The sequence below is a fragment of the Cryptomeria japonica genome, chromosome 1 (assembly GCF_030272615.1).
Source record: "Cryptomeria japonica chromosome 1, Sugi_1.0, whole genome shotgun sequence".
In the NCBI taxonomy this organism is placed as follows: Eukaryota; Viridiplantae; Streptophyta; class Pinopsida; order Cupressales; family Cupressaceae; genus Cryptomeria; species Cryptomeria japonica.
This window is the reverse complement of record NC_081405.1, coordinates 424,208,125-424,229,584: the sequence shown is the minus strand read 5'-3', so window position 1 is coordinate 424,229,584 and position 21,460 is coordinate 424,208,125. Positions and strand designations below refer to the sequence as shown.

Genomic DNA, 21,460 nt, shown 5'->3' with positions numbered 1-21,460 from the left:
TCAGTGTCTTCCATATATTCCTGAATAAACTTCAGGGTCGAGATCCTGAGTTGCATGGGGAAGACTGGGTCTTGGCCATAAACCAGAAAATAAGGTGAAATTCCTAATGCGTTCTTGGTCTTGATTCTGTCTGCCCATAGAGCAAATCTTAGCTGAGTATGCCATTCTCTCGGATTTCTTTCTAGCAGTTTCTTGATAACACTGAGTAGATTCTTGTTGGTTGACTCAGCTAATCCATTACCCTGAGGATAATAATTTGATGAAAATTTGAGGGTTATTCCATATTCAAAAGCCCAATTCGAGAATCTCAAAGATGTGAATGCCGAGCCATTGTCGCAAACCAACGCATAAGGACACCCAAACCTTGTGATGATGTTTTCCTCCAGGAATTTGATTACAACTTCGGTGGTGCATAATTTGAGAGCTTGTGCCTCCGACCATCTGGTACAATAATCAGTAGCTGTGATGATATACTTGTGTTGTGCCGAGGATGCGAGGTTGATAACACCAATGAAATCCATTCCCCATTTAGCAAATGGTCTAGCTTCAATTACTAGATTCAGTGGCATAGCAGGATTTCATTCTCTAAATGCTGCGACTTGGCATGTGTGGCAAGTCCTGATATGATTAAATGTATCTTTGAAAAGTGTAGGCCAATAATATCCTGCTCTCAGGATCTGATGAGCTGTTGTGAGGTTGGCTCCATGTCCGGTCCCAAACTTGGAATGAAAATGTTCAATTATCTGTTTGGCCTCATCTTTGCCAACACACCTCAGATATATCCCTTCATGATTCTTGCGATATAGAACAGATCCTTGAAGCATATAATGTTGACACTTTATTCTTAATGCTCTTTTCTGCGTGGGTGTCATGCGAGCAGGACATTTGTTGTTAAGCAGGTATGTCACAATATCCTCGTACCATTCATCGGGAGTGACATCCTCTAATTCATAAATTTGTTGGACTAATCCTGGTCCATCAATCGCCAATGTTTGCGCCAATGCTTGTCCTCGAACAAGTTTCATGGGTTGGATTTCAATATCAAATTCTTGGATAATGGCGACCGACTTTCCCCTTCTTTCTCCTAGTTCATTCTGCATGAGAAGAGTCTTGACTGCTGCATCTGGTACTATTGCATAAATTTTGGCCCTCAAGAGGTAATGTCTGAATTTCTTAACGGCCTTTACCAGCGCGTATGCTTGTTTCTCAATGTTGGGATATCTGAGTTCTGCATCTTTCAGTGGGGTGCTCATGAATGCAATTGGATTCTCGTCCCTTTCTTCACTTCTCTGGGTGAGAATAGCAGCACAAGTGTAGTCAGAAGCGAAGGCATATAGATAGAAGGGCTTGAGGTAATCAGGACTGATTAATACTGGCGCTTCTGCGATTGCCGTCTTTATCTCCTCGAATGCCCTTTTGGCCTGTGGTGACCATTCAATCTTTGCGTCCTTCTTTAGCATCTCATTCAAAGGTCTGACTATTTCAGCAAATCCGGTAATGAATTTTCTAACAAAATTGATCTTGCCAAAGAATGATTTGAGTTCCTTTTTGCTAGCGGGTAAATTGATAGTGGATATAGCTTTTACTCTTTTAGGATCGATGGAGATTCCTCTTTCTGAAATGACATGTCCTAAAAGTTTTCCTTCCGTTACCCCAAATATACATTTCTTCGGATTGAGAGATACACCATATCTTCTGCATCTTTGGAAGACTCTTCTTAGGTCATCCACATGGTCTTCTCTTTGCCTGGAGAAAACTGTGATATCATCCATATATATAATAATGCATTTTCCAATTAAGTCCCTGAAAGCGATATCCATGGCTCTCTGAAATGTGGCCCCGGCATTGATGAGTCCAAAAGGCATTCTCTTGTATGCAAATGTTCCCCACTTGGTGGTAAAAGTAGTCTTTAGTCGATCTTCGGGCTCGACTAAAACTTGGTTATATCCTGAATATCCATCTAGAAAAGACATCATCTGAGACCCGTTGACAATCTGCAACACTTCATCTAATGATGGTAGCGGATAATTGTCCTTTTCTGAAGCTCGGTTGAGATTTCTGAAATCAACACACAATCTAATCTCTCCACTTTTCTTTCTGACAGGAACCAGGTTGGCGACCCACGTCGAATGTCTTACCGGGAAGATGATCTTAGCTGAATGGCTTACTTCCTGGCTTCAAAGGGATTGTGTGAGTAATAATTGCAGTGTCATAAGTCTTGAGATCTTCATAACTCCATGCTATGACATCTGGAAAATCTCTCATGTTTTTCAGGATCCCGTTTCTTTCGGCTGCGGTGCAGGACTTACCAATAAACACATTCTTAGTTTGTATGTCGTCACCTACGTTGACGGAGTCGCACATGTTCCCTTCAATGCTGTGGTTCTTCATCTCTTTCAACTTGTCAGGATCAAAAATTCTTTCTAATTCTACCATTCCCTTTGGAATAGAGTTTGTCTTTAAGTTCAAAACTCCTTCGGCATCAAATTCTGCTTCTCCCACTTCTTCTTCGTCAATGATCTGGGCTAGGAAGACATCTGTGTTGGTTAAGAAATCTAGTATGTGCTTGTCGTCTTCAAAAACTTGAAAATTGGTGATGTTATCTGGGACCGAAGGGACTGATGTTAACTCAACAGTGAACTTCTTCAATCCTTCCATCGCTAATGGTATCAAAGAGCTGGCGGCTTGCGCAAGGGAATTAGCCACTTGATTTTGGTGTCTAAATATAGAATTGATGTTGAAGGCCTCAAAACTTTCAATAAGGTCCCAGACTCGGTTTCTATATCTGGTCAATTTTTTGTCATGGCAGACATACTGCCTCCTGATTTGCCTTATAGCTATTTCTGAGTCTCCATACACTTGTAGTATTTTTGCCTTCTTTTTGATGGCTAGCAATAACCCATGAATCAAGGATTCATATTCCGCTACATTGTTGGTACAGGGAAATTGTAATCTGTGAGCGGCAAGGTAAGTTTCTCCTGTCGGGCTAATTAATTCGTAACCTGCTCCAGACCCTTGTTTGGACTTAGACCCATCGAATCTTAATGTCCATATTGCACTTCCGCGATCTTCCGTCTCTAGGTCTCCTTGACTCTCGGTTGATGTGTCAGATAAAGTCTCATCTTCTGAGGAGCTTTCCGCTTCTGAATCTTGAACTTCTTCTATAATCAACGTCTGTGGGGCTCTTTTGTATACTTGTTCTAATGCGGTCTGACATAAAGCACAAGACAGTTCTGAATGGACGGCATTGTGTATCCTACACCAGTTTGGAAGAAGCAAATCTCGAACGGATGCTAAGTTACCAAGTTGCACACTTTGCTGGATGTTTCTATGTACGAACCTTTTGAAATTTTCAAACATTCCATCATCTTCTTGATCGGATCCTTGATCACTTTTGACGACAATTTCTATAGATTCTATCACTTCTTGCTGGCCATCTTTATCTTGTATGTTTTGTATCATCAAGACCTCACCTACTTTAGGTTTGTATGTCCCTAGATCTGATTCTAAGAACAGGACTTCATTATCTCCCCATACTCGGTTATCATAAGTCTCAATCTTGGGGTGTTGTCGATCTTGATTTGATTTGGGACTCCTCTCCATGGTAGCCACATGTGTGCGAAATCAGTCGACACATACCCATTCAATTTTCGCGACCAATCTCTACTCAGGAGCATCCCATATGAATCAGGAATATCTACTACTGATATGTCTATGAAGTTTTGAACCCTCGGGTCCGCGGCTAATTGCATGTGGATGTTGTTCAACTCGCCCATGACTGGGACTTCTGTCTTGTCTAGCTGAGTGACCTTTCTTTTGGTAGGAGCGGGAGTTATACCTAGTCTTTGACAGACAGCCAGGGGCATCACGTTACTGGAAGCTCCTGAATCATAGAGGCAATTGTGTAATAGTTTCCCAAAAATTCTGACTGACAGCAGGAACGGGGCTGGTTCATCTTTTCCATGGGAAAGGGCTGAAGAATCCCCACTGTGTTCTTGGTGTTTCACTTCATTGACCTTCGGATTGTCATTCTTTACTAGACCTTCTTCTTTTGAGTGATTGGTCTTGTTTGAAGATTTCCCTTTCTTGACCACATCCTTTTTAATGGCAACTTCCTTTTCTGGAAGGATCTGACTAGTGGCGAGGCCTTCTTTGATAGTAGGTTGAGTTTTCTTAATCTCGCCCCTTTTGAGTAACACCTTTCCTTCTAACATGTCTTCCTTTTTGGCTGGGAAGGTTATAGTCTGGACCAAACATTCGTCTTGTTCAGATTGCCCTTTGTCATTGGCTTCCTCCTGGGTCACATTGATGGTAGCTTGAGCTTTGTTGGCCAAGTCCTGAACGTTTGACCTTACTGTACTAGACTCACTCAAGCTATTGATCACTGCATCTTTAATTTCTGAAACTTTGAGCAACTCGTAGAGTGGTAGGCTAACTTTAACTTTCTTGAGTTCTTCTAACACCAACATGGCCAGTCTTTTCATTTCATTGCCCACAGGGGGTGCAATATTCCTTTGTCTGTATCCTTGCGTGTGTTGTGGATATTCTGGATTGTTGCTAGCTTGGGGATCCAGAGGAGTAGAGAAATTGTTTGGAGGGATCGATGTAGTTAGGGGTTCTTGATTCCTCTGATTTCTATGATATACCCTTTGGTTTACACCTCCTGAAGACTGGTGGAATACCTCTTTTATTCCCTCGACTAGGACATTGTCGTTCAAAGGTGGAAAATAATACTCTGGGTCTTCAATGGGTCCATTTGCAGATGCTGGTGGGAATTGGGAACTTGGGGGTACCATTGGTCCATTAGCAGATTCTGGTGGAAATCTCCCATTTTGAGTCTGACTATCTTCTTCTTGTGAATATCTGTAACTTTCCACAATCATGGCTTGATCATATCGTGTAGTTGGGATCATTTCATATCCAGTCGTGGGTGGATTTTCGGGTGTATCATTGCTACGCATCTCTTGTTGGAATATGTCAGCCGCGATCTTGAATTCAGGACATTGCAACTCAGAATGTTGGTTCGTATTGTGGAGTCTACACCAACTGGACAAGGCCGCCTCTGCTAAAAACACTTTACTGGTAGAATGATTTTCTTGATTCTGAGAATTTGGTGGGTTATCTAGTGGCGTCACCACATTTCCATTATTGGGAGCCGTATTCCATGGTCTCTTCTGAAAGCCTTGGTTATTATTTCCTTGATAATTATTCCTGAAACCTTGATTGTTATTTCCTTGGAAATTTTGATTGTTCGTATGTTGGTCGTGGTTGGCCCTCTGCATACTCTGGAGTTGATTATTCTGGTTCCTTAGATGGGTTACTTCGGTTGACAGTTTCTTGACTTGTTCAATCAACTCTTTCATTTCATCCTTTTCTTCCTATGTTCTTGACGAGTTTGTTGCATTATGCAGGTACACAGGTTGTGCTGGTGGGGCTTGTGAAATTGGAACTCCAGGATGAAGGACCAACTGGTTTGTCGGCTGCATGCTCGGATATGTTGCTTGTGGAATCGGATTCATAACTGGAGTCTGGTTAGCTAACGCCATTCCAACTGTCTACATTTGATTTGGTGCTGCGACAGGTCCCATGTGTAGTAGTGGCCTCGTAATATTCTGTCCCATGTGCTTGCTAACTTCAATAGCTTTCGCATATGCTGCATTTAGATCATTTGGTATAGGATGTGTCCTTACAAACATAGCAGTGAGATGGTCTAGGGCTCCATAATAGATCTCCCTTGGGTCAGCAATGAGGTAAGGATGCCGTAACATCGTGTATGCGCGGTGAAACCTGTTGTTAAAGGAAGTGATGGGCTCATGTTCTCTCCTTCGGACTTCAACGAATTGTCTATACAACTCAGCTGGTGTGGTTGGTATACCAAACTTGGCAATAAATGCATCTTTCATCGCGTCCCAAGTCCTGATTGACCCTATAGGCAAATGAATGAACTAGAAGTACGACTCTTCTCCTAATGAGTAGGGGAAAAGCCTACATGCTACATCTCCATATTCGATTTGTTTGTTACGAAGATGATCTTCGAACATCTTGATATGATCTTCCGCTGTGCGATTGAAATCACTGACATTGAATTTGGAACAAAAGTGCTCTGGATTCTTTGGCATATCATGATAGATTGCAAATTCCAATGGTGATGGGTTGTTGATTAGCCAAGTAGCACCATTAAGTGCATGAGCAGGAGGAGGAGGAGGAGGAGCATGGTGTGCCATCGTTCTTCTCGGAGTTTGAAAACTTGACAAGAGACTTGATGAACTGGCTTGGCTTGTTGTTTGGGAAATTGCCTGGATACTTGCTTGAATCGCCTCTTGTACTTGTTCTTGAAGAGATGGAGCTTGTGATGACCCAGGGGATTCCTCCAATCTTAGTTCAAATTCCTTGGGAGGATCTTCTCTCTTGACTCGCTTCGCCTTTGAAGTAAACTGAAGCTCACTTAGATTCTTGATGCCTGGTGTTGACCTCAATACCTTTTGATGTTTTTCGGGCGAGAAAGAACCAATGCAATCCAGCGTGAAGTTTTGGTCTTGCGGAGACTACTATAAGTTCCTTTGGTTGCGAAGCTCTCTAGCTGCGATTCTTCGGTGTTCTTCAGCCCTATCTTCTTCTTGTTCCAAGATGATTCTCACTCTGTTATACTCAGCTTCACTTCTCCTTACGTTCCACGCTAGGTGATTCAATCCTGAAACAATATCTTCTTGAATGTCGCCTATCTACAAATTAGGTTGCACTACTTGACTCAACCCTTCATGTGGCAACACCATCGTGATTCATGATCATGCTTGAAATGTATTCTTCTTTTTTTTGGTAAATTTTCTGGATAGTACTGCTCCTTCGGATTATTTGGTTCAAGAGCCCTCCTTCTAGCGTCAATTTTGTTGATGTGTATTTTGTACACAATCATACACAGAATAAAATACCCAAGGGTACCTTATCCTCTCTTGAATAAAGTCTCTGATTGATCCTTTTTTTGCGACATCTTCAGCAATCAGAGACTTTATTCAAGAGAGGATAAGGTACCCTTGGGTATTTTATTCTGTGTATGATTGTGTACAAAATACACGTCAACAGGTTGCTTATGTTAGATATACTGTAATGTTAGCCTATGCTTTCTATGCATCGGCATTTATTGCTATGCTAATGATGTAATAAGATCATACAATGTGAGTTATAATCACTGACATAACTTCATCATACAATAATAAATACAAGCATACACATTGAAGTGCGTGCTATACAATTTCTCTCAAAGTCTGTATTCACTCATCTAACATTTGGTATTAGATTGAGGATGTTCTATGAGAGGGTATGCTAAATTAGAGTGAGGAAGCCGTATGAAAGGGTATGCTAAACTAATTCATTCAAAAGGAGAATAATATATTGTGGGGGAATTGCAAAATTGTCGTTTAGGGTCAATTTTTTGTTAAGGGGCACTAAAATCTCAATTTTTGTTGTGCATGACTGTAGGACTGACTATCTTTCTTGAAAGCAGTCAATTAAGCTTAGCGTTTGTCATTGAAGCTAATTAATTGTTAGGGAAGTGACTGTTAAAGGGGTGAATATCACTAGATTGAATCGATGTTAACAAGGGCTATGGTGCCAGCTCTGTTCAAAGGGCCTATTGATGGTCTTTTAAAAAAGGAGGGCCAACGCAAGGATTGCTAAAGGAAATAATGTTTTGCAAAGTTTTAAATAGGGATGTATGGAGGTCATACAATACAGAAACATGGGTATTTTATTTTAAATTTTGTGTTCATATTTTTATTATTCTAAGTAAAAATTTGTGAAAAATCTTGCATTGTATTAATGTAATTGTTGGAATTATTTTGTCAACCCTAGTTTGAAACCCTAGCAATGGCAATATTCAAAATTTCATTTTGCTAAAAGCCCAAAGAGTGATAGGCCAAAATGTTAATGTTGGAAGTCGCAAATCAGACATTGCAAATGGAACCCAAATCGCAATGAAAACTCAGATTTTGCCCTCATTGTCTGCAATGGAAAATCAAACCTTGCTTACAGGAAATTTTTAACAGCCCTGTTTGAGCTACTCGAAAACAACCCCAAAACTCAGGCTGATATTTTTTTAATTGTAAACTTGCACCTGATTAGCAATCCGATGTTATTTTCTGAATCAGGTAATTGTACACCTGTTTATCATCTGGAAATCATTTAAATTCTTGTGAAATTCCTCAGGCATATATTTTATCCTGATTCCAATTTCACTAAAAATCTGATGTTTAGAACTTCAGATTTCCCTCAATTTCACATTGGAATCCCAGAAGACAAGTTGCAATCCAAAACACACATGCACAGGAAGTCTCTGACTTCCATTGGGTCTGAGAATTTTAAACTGGCTGGACCAAGTCATTTGCCCCTTAGAATTTAATGCCATCCTGTACCTTCATGAGCATTTAATTCAATTTTGCAACTACACGAGATTTTAAAGACTTAATTAATTTACTCAGGTTTATCGAGTGGCTTGCTACTCTACGCTCTTTGTGCATGGTTGATTGCATCTCTTGTATGTATCACCTCATTGGAAGATATTTTGATCCACAATTCATCCGAGAAGTGCAATGAGTTGATAGATGTTGATGTCGCCAGTAGGTCCCATAGGTTAAGATGATTTGGTTTAAATTTTAAGGTACCAGATTCTTAATCGGGATACCAAGTATTTTTTCACCGGGTTGCTTCTTGCAATCAGATTAGAGATGGAATCATTGCTGATAAGGTTTACAATGAAATTAATCTGTGTCTAATAATTAGGGTTAAGCCTATAGGCTATTGTTGCCGAGAATAATCCGAATGGCAGTTGGACGCGACGGTCGGTCGCACCCCTTCGGGTATTATATATTGCATACCGTTCCTTCGTAGTGGCATATACTAGTTGTATCAGATGTAATGTTATAAGCACTTGATGTACATGGACTGCTGAATTAATATAGAGACTGGTTATTTAATATATTTCCATTATGTTCTGTGCATTTACTTTTTGCGTTTAATCGTTTACCGTACGTGGCAAACATTTGGCGCCGTTGCCTAGACGTACTCCGGAACGGAAAACGCGGATGGCGCATGGATACGATGGGCCTACCCGTTGGTGAGATAAACCCAGAGGCCGACGACGCGCGAATAGAACTTTACACAGGAGAAGACATCGCAACGAGAGAATTTTCAATTTCGCTCCGGTAGCCATCCAGCCCTATGTTCGACGAGAGGTGACGGAGGGGGAAATCCCACCAAGTGCCGTGTGGACAGCGTCGGAGGTGCGGGATGGCGCCAGACCAGGAAGGAATTGAACCTTGAATCTTCTATATTCAAATAAAAGTGTCATTGACACGAGTTGTATTTGAGGAAATGAATTAATAAAGACGTGTTTTGGTTTATGTATTGTGAATTATGGAAATGTACGGCAATTAATGCCCAACCTATTGAATAAAGATAGAAATAAAAAAGAAGAAACGAATGAGTGGGAGGCCGCGCAGAGGGCCTTGATTTTGGAGCAGCAAGTAGAACGTAGACGGAGGTTGAGGCAACTTGCCGAAGGATGACCTGTCGAAGGGTGGCCCGAGGGGAACCAAGGAGGTGTCATGGAGGGTGCAGAAGCCGACGGAAATTTCTATGCGTCGCCAGGACACCGTAGGGTGCGGAGCCACGAAGAGTGTCTGGAGGAAACAAGGTTAAGGAGAGATCTAGTCGAAGAGACCCGGGATCGGTTCAGAAACTTATCCCTTGCACCACAAAGTGAGGATCACCAAAGGGAGCCAGGAGTGGGCGCGGGTGACAACGAAGGGGAGGATAACCGTACGGTAGGTGCCACACTCGGCAGGCAAAACATCGTACCTCCAGTCACCCACGCAGGACACACCACCGGCATCGCAGGTACCGGAGGGAGTGGCGCAGGGGCCCAGACATAGCCACAACCACCTCCAGGAAGACGACCCCCATCGATGGGGAGTAAACAGAAATTGCCGAAGTTCAATGGTGACGGGAAGGAAGATCCCGTCCGCCATTGTCGAACGTGCGAAACCATATGGTCAGCGAACGGTGTTATCGACCAAGACGAATGGGTAACACAATTCCCAGCAACCTTGAGAGGAGTGGCCATAGACTGGTACTCAGATATGGACAAGGCCAAAGTCGGCACATGGCTCGACCTGAAGGAGGAGTTTGGGATAGAGTTCTGCCTCCTGAGAGATGACAACGAAATAGTTGCCGAGATCTATGGAACGAAGCAGAACAAGAACGAGACTGTCCGAGCCTATAGTCGGTGGCTGAAGGAACTATTGGGAAAAATGGAGAGTCAACCAGCATATGGGTTGAAAAAGCGATGGTTCATGGAGGGACTAAAGCATTCCCTTCGAAGGAAGATGAAAATCGTTCCTCCTACATCGTACGAAGACGCATACAATAGAGCGATGGATCTCGAGAGCGAGACCAAGACATCGAAGAAAAAGAAGAAGGATAGCTCGTTCGAGGGGAATGACTCGTCACAAGAAAGCAGTAGCGATAGTGAGGCTGGCAAACGGGTGCAAGCGCTCCAGAAAGACATGGAGCGAATGAGGAGGGAATTCAAAACAATGAGAAGCAACAGACGGACCGAAGGGGACATATGGTGCACTGAGTGCAAAGAGGAGGGGCACACAAAGGGTACTTGCTCGAAGAAGGCATTCTGCGAGATTTGCCAAGTGATGGGACACTCCACCAAGGAGTGCCCATACAACATGAAAACCCGGAATACGCAAATGAACCAGGTGCTGTTCACGGAGCAAGCCACAACGTCCGCAGCAGCGGGTACGGGCCAACAAGTGAACAACAATGCAACCTCGGGAGGCTACCGAGATAACCGGTGGGGAGGACGAAACAACAATAACAACACAAGGAGCTGGATCCAATACGACTCCACAGGTCGATTGATGGTACAATGCAGAGCGTGCAGCCAGTGGGGGCACTTCGCCCGAGACTGCCCGAAGGGAGAGGCCACACAATATTTGTGCAAATGGTGTGGACCGGGAGACCACGAAGACGCCACTTGCTCGAAGTTCGGCGTCAACTTGCTCAATGTCGAGGAAACCAAAGAAGAGGAAGTGTTGGCCGTAACCAGCGCCCAAGCCAGACACGCTATGTGCCCAGACCCGGAGATGGAGAAGCAAAGGGCACGGGAAGCACGGGAAGGAATTGAGAAAGAGATATGAGAAAGGGCGAAGGCGAAGGGTACGACGAGTACTTCCAGCCGACGGGAGGCGGAGGATGCTATACTAAATCAAATTTTAAAATTAAAACTGGAGGTGCCTGTGAAGGTACACGACCTCCTCCAGACGATGTCTCAATTACGAACGACGTTGCTGAATAATCTCTCCCAACCACGCACCAATACCAACCACCGCACAGATGTTCCTGGGGGGTCTGCAATAGACCCCATGCTGCTGGCAGTTAACACTGGAAGGAACCCGGCCATTGTGGAGATGGGTATCCTTGGCACCATTCTAACCAATACCATCGTCGATGGTGGATCAGGAGTGAATGTTCTTCCAGAAGAAACCTGGCGGAAGCTAGGGAGGCCGACGTTGTGGCCATCTACATTCAATCTGCTCAGAGTAGATTAGCATGGAATCAAACCCATCGGGACAGTGATGGGCCAACAAGTTACCATTGGGACGCAACCCTTCATATTGGACTTCGTGGTAATCCCACTAAAGAAAAAAGGGTATGATGCGATCTTAGGGAGAGGGTGGCTGGTGGCAGCCAAGGCCACCCACAACTGGAAGAAGAACACTTTGTCTATGGAGAATGGAGGAAGGAAGTTTATCATAGACCTCGGGACACAGTTGGTTAGTGAGGAACTGGCATCATCTTCAGAATCGGAGGGTGAAGGAGAAGGCAACCTGAGGAACGAAGGACGGGGCTGCAGGGAGCCCAACGACGAAGGGATTCTCAAACTAGGAGAGTGCTCCGAGGATGAGATGAGGTCATTGAACGAGCTCTTCCACTGGCAGATGGAGGATTACGAAATGTTCCAAAGCTACAGGCTCGAAGTAGAGGAACCAGCACAAGTAACAGAGGAGGTGTGCCTGCCAGAATACAGAGAATATTGGAAGGGAGACGCCCCAAACCTCGGTGATGTAGATAATCCGAAGATCAATTATGTCGGCAACGATTGGAACCCTGTGTGGAAGGCCGCAACTTTCAAAATCTTTATTCTTCTTCTTCTTCTTATGTACAGGAAGGAGCCGTGGTCCCTGTAGAATTTGTGGTTCCAGGTCTTCGGATGGCCATTGAAAATAGACTTGCCACCAACGGGTCCAAATTGAAACCCTACCATGCGAAGCACGCAGGGGACCTGAGAGGCCGGAAGGGCACCTGAGAGGATGGAAGGGGACTCGAGAGGTCGGGCAGGTGACTTGAGAGGCACAGGACCACAGCGGGAGACCCTCGGGCGAGGCAAACCGAGAAAAGGCGATCCCGGAGGCACGAAACTCGAGCCGAATTTGGACAATTAAAAAAAAAACTCGTACGCTTGGTGACTGTACGATAGATGGAAAAAAAAAAACACGTGGGGCCACCGTACGGTGAGGTCACACCGGCGGTGGAACCACCGTGCGGTGGTCACATTGACGGTGGGGCCATCGTGTGGTGGACACCCGCACTAAACCAAAAAGCCCGCAAAAACAAAATTAAAATGCAAACAAGAAAGGAAACCCCCGCAACACAGCCACACAAGGAAAAAAAGGGGACCAACACGCACAACAACGTAGCCATACACGTAGCCCCTGCACAAACAAACACAGCCGTATGGTGGAGGGGTGTTGACCGCAGGGGAAGGTGGCCGTACGATTGGAGGTGTCAGTGCTGTTGTTGACCGTACGGGGAGAGGTTGTATGGCCGGGGTGCCATCGGGGACATTATAGGAAAAAAAAAAAACGACGACGACCAGATTGAAAAATTATTCGATGACATCTGGAGCCAGGACATTGAAAATATTAGAGTGGAGAAGAAGGGTTTTGACATCATAAAATATCACATAAATGATGCGCGCCATGGACTTCCTTGTGGTTCTGAAGGTTGTAAATTGGTGTTGGCGGCACTTGGGGTCCTGCCCCTCGACCCTGCGAGGGGTGCTACCCCTCGATCCCGTTGGGGGCATTGCCCCTAGACCCCCAGTTTATTTTTGAGCTACAGTACACTTGTTGGAGTTAGGCGAAGGGCATTAGAGATGTCACAGTAAGTGTTGTGGTTGTCCGTACTGTGAGAAGGAACCCTGAAGCTAAGCATTCGTGAGGGAATGCATTGCAGGTCCGCGTAGTTGTATGACACTAGGGAGTTATTCAGTTCATTTTTTAGCCTTTGGGGAGTGTGATGGAGGATTTGAGGTGTCTCCTAGCCTTTATGCCAGAGGGTTGTGGCCACCTCCAGGTAGGAATGGTACGCTTGAGGAACTTAGAGTATGTCTCGGCTGGACGTGAGGTTGCCTTGGTGGATGCAGAGAGGGCTCGGGAGGAGATGACCACCAGGTTGGAGGCAGTACTAGCGTGAGACATAGCTCAGCGTACCCAGGAGTTGGATGCCGTGAGGGCAACGCGGGTGGCTATCGAGGACAAATTGGCTAGGGAGACAGTCTCATTTGAGTAGCAGTTGGTGGAGGCGGAGATTGAAAAGCGTGTTTTGCAGACAAGTTTGGTTTAGGCACAGGAGGACTTTGATGTCAAAAGAAGCCATAATGGTGAAATCCGCACTTGAGCATCGGATGGTAGCAGAAAAAGGGTTTTTCAGGCGAGGACGTAGCAAGTGTATAAGTTCCGGGCTCGACTGGCGTCAGTAGTTCCTGCCATTCATCTCTATTTTGTATTAAGTCGTTCGGAGTCGATTTCTTTTCTTGGGGGGGATGATGTTGCCGGGAATAATCATTATGTTATGTTGTCGTCGGTAACAATGAGTTATGGTGGTCAGTTAGTTAGTCGTCCCGAAGGGCAGTTGGATGCGACGGTTGGTCGCACCCCTTCGGGTATTATATATTGCATACCGTTCCTTCGTAGTGGCATATACTAGTTGTATCAGATGTAATGTTATAAGCACTTGATGTACATGGACTGTTGAATTAATACAGAGACTGGTTATTTAATATATTTCCATTATGTTCTGTGCATTTACTTTCTGCGTTTAATCGTTTACCGTACGTGGCAAACAGCTATAACCTTAGTTTTTGGGGCTATCTGCTTCTTGGATGAACAAACTTGTGTTTGAAGTGACCTAGTGTGTGATAAACGGAGATAAATTCATCATTGAGTTTTTTTGTTTTTTTTTTTCTGCTGAATAAGCAACCTACCTTTCCTTTCCAATGGAAGGGTGGAAAACTATGACTCGGGTCTTTAATGACACAATTCACCAACAAGCCCTGTATTAAATTTATGTTGTGTTCCTTACCGACAATTTTTATTTCTAATTTGAACCTCATAAAAAATATTAGTCTGTTTTCCAGTATTCTGTTGGAAAGAAACTTTAGCTTGCTGATGAAAAAATTAAAAAACCTGGTCAATGTTATGAGTGTTTTTCTTTAACATTTAGTCGCGTGGTATGAAACAACACTTCATTTACAAAACTTATGCCTTCTACACATTCCAGACATCCTCGGCACTCCTACAAACTTTGACATGGCATTGTTTGCCACACAATATGTTGTTTTGGCAGGTGTTTCGACTTCTTGTAGGGTGTCTGTTTTCCATCCTTGGCAGACGTATGTTATCTTCTTTAGTAGTCATTATTCCTTGCTGGCAGTGCATTTGTTCCTATATTGGGTGCAAGTGTCTCCCTTTCCAGTGACTGTCTGTTCACTGGTTAGTTGAGACTAGTTGGCAGCATCTTTCCGGCATCCCACTTTAGTAGAGGGTGCTTGGTGAGCTAGTGGGACTGATGCAAGTGGACAAAAGATCCTTTCTATGGAGGTTCCAGTCTTTCGTTTTCCACTGTTGCAAGCCAAGTTGCAGATCACGTTCATCTTTGGCATAGTATATGGACATGGAGCTCACAAAGTGATGTAGAGCTTTTGTAAAGCCTATGAGGTGATGTATACACATGATTGTGGATTAGTGGCATGGGGAGCACTGCTCACTCTCCCTAGAGTTTTCTGCTTGGTTGAGGGTTTCTCTGGAGTTAATCTCATGTTGCATTTTGTGTGTGATGCAAGGTTGTTATATTTTCACATTAGGTGTTTTCTGTTTGCCGTTTATTGCATATGCTATGGTAATTGACGGCCATTGTAGGTGTTTTAATGCTCACAGAGGCAGTTTGAGAGCATCTCATTTAAATCCATGATGGACTGGGGAGCAACATAGCCGATCCAATTTATGGTTCAATATATTGGATTGGAAGGCAGTTATTCTTAGGTGGCCCTGTGAATGTTTGATTTGTTTGTGTGCTTGTAACTTCTGTAATCTTTACTAAATATGCTAGTGCAATGAGGTAAATCTTTAGGAGCCCAGTTGCATTTTGTGTGTGTGATGCAAGGTTGTTATATTTTCGCATTCGGTGTTTTCTGTTTGTCGTTTATTGCACATGCTATGGTAATTGACGGCCATTGTAGGTGTTTTAATTGCATACAGAGGCAGTTTGAGAGCATCTCATTTAAATCCATGATGGACTGGGGAGCAGCATAGCTGATCCAGTTTATGGTTCAATATATTGGATTGGAAGGCAGTTATTCTTAGGTGGCCCTGTGAATGTTTGATTTGTTTGTGTGCCTGTAACTTCTGTAATCTGTACTAAATATGCTAGTGCAATGAGGTAAATCTTTAGGAGCCCATTTGCAATTAACGGGTCTTGCTTGTGTAACTTGTAGATACCCAAATTTGGCTTTTCTTTGCAATTGTCAAAAGTAGAATTTACTTCCACTTGTTTAGGTGCAAACACTTAGGATTGACATTCTTGTAACATTATGGCTTTTGTTATTTTTCCAGGGGTGGGAGAAGTGATAAGTGGATGGGATGTTGGTGTTAAAGGTAAGTTCTGTACCGTGTTTATGTTCTTCATTCTAGTTAGCAAATCACTTTGTCACAGCCAAGCAAATTTATTTTGTCCATTGGCAGGAATGCGTGTTGGTGACAAAAGAAGACTCACTATACCTCCAGCGATGGGGTATGTAAGACTCCATTTAGCTTAGATATTTTCCATTGTATTTTATACTGCATAATTTTTGTTGGGTTATGGAACGGCAAAGAAGGTTATTCTGAGTATTTTCTGCTCTATGCAGGTACGGGGCAGCAGGAGCTGGTGAAATACCAGGAAATGCCTGGCTAGTTTTTGATGTAGAGTTGGTCAATGCCAAGTGAAATTCTAAGTTTATTATGGCGAATGAAATTTTGTAGAATAGGCATTATTCAGAAATAGGCAGCATTAGTTCGATTATATATTTTTGGGTTCTTTCCGACCTCCGCTCTTCCTTCTCAAAGGGAATACTCTTGTAATATGATATGTATTCGCAATGTAATCTCTACTAGATTTAGGTTCCATTTCATTTGTCGAGTCTATTATATTTGGAGCATTTGACACGATATACCTCGTCCTTCGTAAGGTTACATTTATTTTTTCACTTATCATACGGTCACCTTCATTTCCTTACATTTGAATTCGGAATTAAATGTTAAAAAGGGAGATGCGTTTCATCTAATTACAATTTAACGACTTTTACTCAATTGTCATCCATTTATTTGACTGGTACGAGTTTACGTACACATTACTAGTACATTCAATCAAATTAATACATCATGTCTGGGAGAGTGGAAGACCAACATTATTAATTTCAAAGAACAAGGCCAAAAAAATTACAAGGATAGATGGCAACATTTAGTTACTCCATACACACAACATTTGTGTCTAATGCACACTTCATTCTGAAGTGGCTAGCGGTTTTGCCAATGTTTTCTTACCATATCCATAAAAACATTGACACCCAATGCGCAATTTCTCTTTGGAGTGATCAGCAGACTCGTTCAATTGTTGTTTTCGTTGACACAACTCCTGTTAAGGACTTATGTATTTTTAGGATGTGTTTGTAGCAAGCCATTGATGATAGATATGAAAAGTATTAGAAAAATTGAGATTAACAAATCTTTCTTTTCCTGAAACATTACTTTTAAAGGTTATCCTTGAAGTATAGGACATTGTTGGCTAGGAGTGTACAATTCTATCAATTGATCGATGATACATTAAGATTTTCCAATAATATGGTGGTGTTTTACGAACATTGAGAAAGGTATTTTAAGAAAATAATATAAATGTTCTTTTATGGGTTTGTATGATCTTTTGTGAACTAATATTTGAGTTGTGTAAATGGTTTCTTCATGAATTAATACATTAAACTATTGCTTTGAATCAACGATACTGTCAACCATTTGTCTGTTAATTGATATAGTAAACTATTATTGCCTTTCTACAATAAGCATTGATTTTGGATTGTCCTTTGATGTGATACATCTAAGACATGAATTATCTTAAGGAAAATCATTTGGATGTATTTATTGTTCTACCATCTCCACTTTGGATCATACTTCAGTATGATACCTCTATGATGTGTAATGGAATAAATGGTTTAGATGTATTTTTGGATTCACTCTATGATGTGTAATGGAATAAATGGTTTAGATGTATTTTTGGATTCGTTTAAGAGGCAACTTTATTCTACCATCTTTAAGTTTGGCAAGATCAAACTAAATCAAAATGTATCTAATGGGATTGGGTTTAACATTATTGAATTGGTCTATGAATTTGCAATTTTTGTCAAAATGTATCTAATGGGATTGGGTTTAACATTATTGAATTGGTCGGGAGATGGTGCTGAAATGGAGGGAACAACGAATGCAGTTGGAAATTTGAAATTGGGAAATGGAGGGAACAGCGAGGCTGGATCCTCTGGTTTTGAATCCACCGCAGTTCAAGGACAAGCAATGGATGATGAAGATGGAAGACAGGATGGGGACCCACGGCTACATGACCCTCCTCCTGACTGCGAAAAGATGAAAGATTCCCAAGAATCGAGCCCCAAGGTGGTGAAAGGTGACTCAGAAAACAACAAGGAGGGACAAGTATCCAAACCCTGGAGTAGTCTTTTTGCAAGGAATGCATCTGGAAAACCGATGGGTAAATCGTCTTTCCCCTTTGTGAAAGATATATCAGATATCAAAACGGGTAAACTTGCTATTGAGATTCCTGATTTAGTTATCGATCATAGTATTTCTTTAATAGCTTTTTTTCTGGTGGGGAAGTTTGTTGGACCTTGACCTAATATTGAGGATGTTAGGTCTTTTGTTAAGAGAAAATGGAGAATGAAAGGTTAGGTTGATGTCTCTGCCCTATCCAGAGGTTTTTTTGTTTTCTCTTTCTCTCGTGGGGAAGATATGGAAGTTGCATTAAGTGGTGGCCCCTGAATGTTTGGTAAATCTTCTTTATCTGTTAGAAAATGGTCTCCTAGCATGGAACTCAATGACTCTTTCTTTGAATCTGCTCCGGTTTGGGTAAGGCTGCTAGGTTTGCCATTGGAATACTGGGTGGAGGATGTTTTCTCAGGAATCACTAACTCCTTTGGGGAGCTTGTTGTGATAGATCCAATAACAACAACTCGCAAGAGATTGGTTTATGCACGAATTTGTGTCAACATTTCACAGAATATGGATCTTCCTAGCACTATTGATATAAGCTCCAAACTTGGATTATGGGAACAATCAATAGAGTTTGAATCACTCCCCTTTGTGTGCTTTTCTTGCAAAAAAGCTGGTCACTGGGCTAAAGCCTGCCCCAACAACCCTAAAAAACCCGTGATGACAAACATCCACAAATAGGTTTGGAAAGAAAAGAATAATAACAAAGAAGGTAATAAGCTAGAAGGAAAAAGCGGAAGCTCTGTCAATATATCAGAACCATCAGAAGGAGATAGAAATGACATTCCTAAGAATCCCCATATGAAGGAGAACAAAAAGAATGAAATTAGGGAGTTTGAGATCAAAACAACCAATACCTTTGAGGCCCTACGGACGTAGGAGAAGGAAAATGAAATCAATGAAGAGACACTTGAAGAGGGTGAGATTGAGAATATCATTGATTCTCATCATGAGGTCTCTCAAGATTCTATATCCAAAATAGATGAATAGTGCCTAGATGAATTTGAAGAACATGAAATTAAATTTGGAAGGAGTAACAAGTTTGGATCGCCTCAGGTAAATTTAAATGCTTTGTTCCAGAATATTGGAGTTGACACGCCTACATCATCCCAGAAAAGAGGGGAACTATGGAGTAATATGCAAGATGAGCCTAGTAAGGAACAAGAAGAAAACATAACAGGAAATGAAAAGAAAATAAAAACCAAGAAGGTAGGAGGCTTTAATGGGGTGAAAACCAGAACCAGGTCCAAGGTTGATTTTGGTGCTTCAAAATCTCCACTGGGACGTAAAACTATGAAATGGCATAGGGACCAGGAGAGCAAGCAAAACATAGCTGATGGAAGGCAACGAACTATAAAAGAATCTTGTCCTCAGGGTTCCAAATGAAGGTAATATCTTGAAATATCAGAGGCCTAAATGGTCTCAATAAACATGATATATTACGGAACCTCACTCGAGATCAAAATCCAGATATTATCCTGGTACAGGAAACCAAAATGAGGAAAGAGTAAGTGGAGAAATTAAACTTCTTTAAAAATGGAGTTGTTTGTGGTAGTAGCTCGAATGGAGCATCTGGAGGGGTTGCAATTTTCTGGAAGAAGAAAACCATTTCTGGAGAAATGATTGATGAAGACGGCAATATTTTATCCCTGAAAGCTAAAAGCATCTATGATGGAAAGGAATGTGTCATTACTAATAGCTATGCCCCTAACTCCAAATTTGCTAGAAGCAAATTTTGGGATAAAATCCGGCAAAAAAGAAATTCTTTCCCTTCGAACAGCTAGGTTGTGATGGGAGATTTCAATACTCCTCTGCAAGACATTGATAAATATGGGGGCACTCAAGCTCAACCAGACAACAGATCTGACTTGATGGACTTTATTAATCACAATGCTCTTGTTGATATGGATCTCAATGGGGCATCCTACACTTGGTCTAACCGAAGGGATGGTGAAGATCTCATTCAGGTAAGACTTGATAGATCCCTTGTAACTAATGATTGGATTCTTTCTCATAGATGCTCCCTTTCTATTATTAATAGAATTGGTTCGGACCATTATCCCATCTCTTTTGTTGCTGAGAATTTTAAGAATAATCAGAGCTTCCCTTTTCGGTTCGAAAAGGTGTGGATTTCCCACCCTAATCTTGAAAAATCTATTGCCAATTGGTGGAATATTGATGTAAATGGTATTGCCATGTATAAAGTGGCCAAAAAATTTAAAAATATCAAAGTCAACATTAAGATATGGAATAAGGTGGTTTTTGGTGATATTTTTGATGCAAAGAAAAATCTAAAGGAGGATCTGGTTCAGATCCAAAATTCTATACAGAAAGATGGCTATAAAAAATACTCCAAAGCCATGGAAGATGATGTTTTAGTCAAACTTCACAACATTATTTCTAGAGAAGAAATCTATTGGAGGCAGAGATCCAGGGCAATCTGGCTGGAGGCTGGGAACAGAAACACTAAATTTTTCCACATGACATCTTTAAAACATAAAGCTGCGAATAGAATTTCAAGACTTATTGTCGAGGACAAAACTCTTCTTAATAAGGATGAAATCAAGGATGAAGCTGTCAGCTTCTTCAATCAGCTCCTCACTAGTAACAAGCACATTGATCATACCCATCAACACAATTTGGTTAATATCATTCCCAAGATCATTAATCCTTTTCAGAATAAGGCCCTATCTGTTATCCCCTCTGCTGGAGAATTAAAAAAGCCGTCTTTTCGTTTCAAGGGGATAAAGCTCCGGGTCCTGATGGCTTCCCTATGTTTTTCTTCCAGGAATTTTGGCATATTGTGGAAGAAGACATAGTTAATGCGGTCAAAGAATTTTTTGGATCTAGAAGAATTCTTAAGGAACTCAATTCCATGTTTATTGCCCTAATCCCTAAAGTTGCTGGGGCGGATTCTATGGGAAAATTTAGGCCAATAAGCCTATGTAACTCTTTCTATAAGATCATATCCAAAGTTTTGACCACTAGAATTTTGGCTGTTCTCCCCTTCATCATCTCTGAGGAGCAGAAAGGTTTTGTTCCTGATAGGCAGATATTGGACTCTATCATTCTTGTGCATGAGAACATTCATTCACTCAATGCTGCTAAAAAAGAAGGATTCCTGATAAAATTGGAGTTGGCGAAGGCTTATGACAGAGTGGATTGGCATGTTCTTTTCAGAATCATGGAGGCTTTTGGATTTGATGAAAAGATAATAAAAATTATCAGAGAGCTGATCACCACTCCAATGTTTTCTATTCTGATTAATGGATCTTCTACAAAATTCTTCAAATCTTCAAGGGGGC

At 42.0% G+C, this 21,460-nt stretch overlaps 1 protein-coding gene across 1 annotated transcript in view; it reads left to right on the top strand.

The window, feature by feature from the left end:
* Positions 1-16,694, top strand: part of LOC131065199 (peptidyl-prolyl cis-trans isomerase FKBP53) — a 61,499-nt gene extending 44,805 nt beyond the window's left edge. The window contains exons 8-10 of the mRNA XM_057999655.2: positions 15,960-16,001; positions 16,089-16,137; positions 16,253-16,694. Of these exons, the coding sequence (XP_057855638.2) occupies positions 15,960-16,001; positions 16,089-16,137; positions 16,253-16,331 (170 nt within the window). The 3' untranslated portion in view covers positions 16,332-16,694. The remainder of the gene's footprint in view (positions 1-15,959; positions 16,002-16,088; positions 16,138-16,252) is intronic.
* Positions 16,695-21,460: the final 4,766 nt, after the last annotated feature.